At 41.7% G+C, this 1,940-nt stretch overlaps 1 protein-coding gene across 1 annotated transcript; it reads right to left on the bottom strand.

Annotated features, from left to right (window-relative positions):
* Nucleotides 1–203: 203 nt before the first annotated feature.
* Nucleotides 204–1,615, bottom strand: pdf (peptide deformylase, mitochondrial). Its single transcript, XM_036584719.1, has 3 exons — nt 1,572–1,615; nt 710–1,317; nt 204–611 (listed from the first exon to the last, which is right to left on the bottom strand). Exons 2-3 carry the CDS (start codon nt 1,299–1,301, stop codon nt 454–456), a joined length of 750 nt encoding a protein of 249 aa, XP_036440612.1. The 5' UTR covers nt 1,302–1,317; nt 1,572–1,615; the 3' UTR covers nt 204–453.
* Between the last annotated feature and the right edge of the window lie 325 nt (nt 1,616–1,940).

Here is a 1,940-nt window from a genome sequence, read left to right as displayed (position 1 = left end):
AAAGAACCGGTGAGTGAAACATGCTTATGCCGAAAACGGAATAGTTTTTCTGATTGCCATAGCAACCCTGCAGCTTAAAACTGTGTGTTAAATGCAGCTTCACTATAGCAGCTGCTTTCTGTTTTATTTACAAGTATATACATAAAAGATGTAACAAAAAGCAAAATTAATGTTAAAGGAAAATTAGAAATTGTCCCTAAATCTTGGTGTCCTCAAAACAGGCAACCTTTAATATCAGCTTTAAACACAAGACATTAATATTACTTTACAATGTCTTATCAGACTTAACTGTCTAGAGTTAAGTCTTCCCCCTCCATATATTTTTATGCAGATCATTTGCATAAACACATCCAATGATGAAATAATACATGGTTACAGACCGTTAAAGCACAGATCAGTCATTAAAACCGGTTCCAAGGCTACTCAAAATGACCAGTAGTTTATATGTAACTGCTATTCATTGTATTGTTCCCAGTTCACATTAATGAAAGTTTTACTGTCCATACGATCAATGTAAAGAACTCCACTGAGGTGATCCATCTCGTGCTGCAGTATCCTGGCCGGCCAACCACTCGCTTGCCAGGTCACAGGCTCAGCTTTCTCATTCAGTCCTTTGAAAAGAAACAGCAGGTGGTTTCATCATCAAATATTATATTTTTAATAACAATTACACACTGCTTTGCCTGATGAAGACTGAACAGGTTGTTACCTGAGACCTCTACAGAAATGTAGCGTGGCACAGAGGCTGAGTATCCTGAGATGCTCTCACAGGCCTCCTGGAAGGTGGCAGTCTGTCCATTTAGGACACGTAGCTGAGGATTAACAAATATCTTCAAAGGCACTGAGACCAGGCCGCGGACCTGCACGGAGGCAGGTGAGCTTTCCTCCAGCATCTTGTCTGGATACTCCAGAGCTATGATCTGGAGCGGTACGCCAATCTGCGGTGCGCTCAGTCCCACACACTCCAGTTTGCGCATGACCGCTACCAAGGTCTTTATCACCTGCTGTACCTCTGCTCCTCGAATAGCTCCCGGGTCCACAGCTGCAGCCTTTGAGCGCAGAACAGGATCCCCTACCTGACACACATGGCTGTATGGAGGGGCTGGTGGGGCTTTGATTTTCCTTTTAAGATACTGAAGGTATGAGCGCGTTTTTACGTTCGTCGTGTGGCTGCGTAAAGGTGCAAGACGTGTCAGTAGACATGGTGAGCATGGTGAGGAAGTCCTAGCAGACGAGAACAAAACATCGGTCGCCTGAAACCTCAACGCACAAGGCAACAAGGTCTTCAAATGCCTGTTCATGGCAGCTCCGCTCCACCTGTGGTCGGGAAATACGCAAGTGTGAACGAGGCAGTTCTTTAGCCGCAAAACAAAACAGGTTAATATTTTACAGTCATATGAATTGCAGCCTTGTTGAAAACAATCCTTAAACACGCACAAGTAACTGATGCTCCGCACTGCCATTCACATTTAAGTTTGATTTTGTTTTATTACATTATCGTACATTGACTAATGTTCAAATTTCTGCACTATATCAATAATTAAAATCCCAAATGAAATGACTTAACTTACCTTCAGTACTGGTTACTCCTCTCCCACAGGATCCAGTATGGCCGTTGCCTGTGTTAATCCAGTTTTTCAAAATAAAAGTAACGTAATTGGGCACATTGTTTGATAAATAAAACAATAATTAGGTTATATAAATAACTATTGTGCAGATAATCTAAGATTTCTAATTACACGCGCTCTATTTTGGGGGAAACGTTGTGCGGAGGTACATGTATAGATATCCAATATTTTGAAAGGGCTTAATGATTCTTTCTTCACATGCTTTGCGCTTACTGTTCCCAAAACATAAGAAATCAGACCAATAAAGTCAGTGCAAGATGCTAGAGCCAGTCACCCAAGGACAGGCTATTGATGACTTATTTATTTTTGTGC

The sequence above is a fragment of the Colossoma macropomum genome, unplaced genomic scaffold (genome assembly GCF_904425465.1).
Source record: "Colossoma macropomum unplaced genomic scaffold, Colossoma_macropomum, whole genome shotgun sequence".
Lineage (NCBI taxonomy): Eukaryota > Metazoa > Chordata > Actinopteri > Characiformes > Serrasalmidae > Colossoma > Colossoma macropomum.
This window is presented reverse-complemented; position numbering and strand designations above follow the sequence as displayed.

Bases quoted from the DNA above. Each gene is read 5' to 3' on its own strand.
- pdf (XM_036584719.1), bottom strand. From the start codon at position 1,301: ATGAACAGGCATTTGAAGACCTTGTTGCCTTGTGCGTTGAGGTTTCAG. The intron at 612-709 runs GTAACAACCTGT...TTCTTTTCAAAG, and splicing joins CATTTCTGTAGAGGTCTCAG to GACTGAATGAGAAAGCTGAG.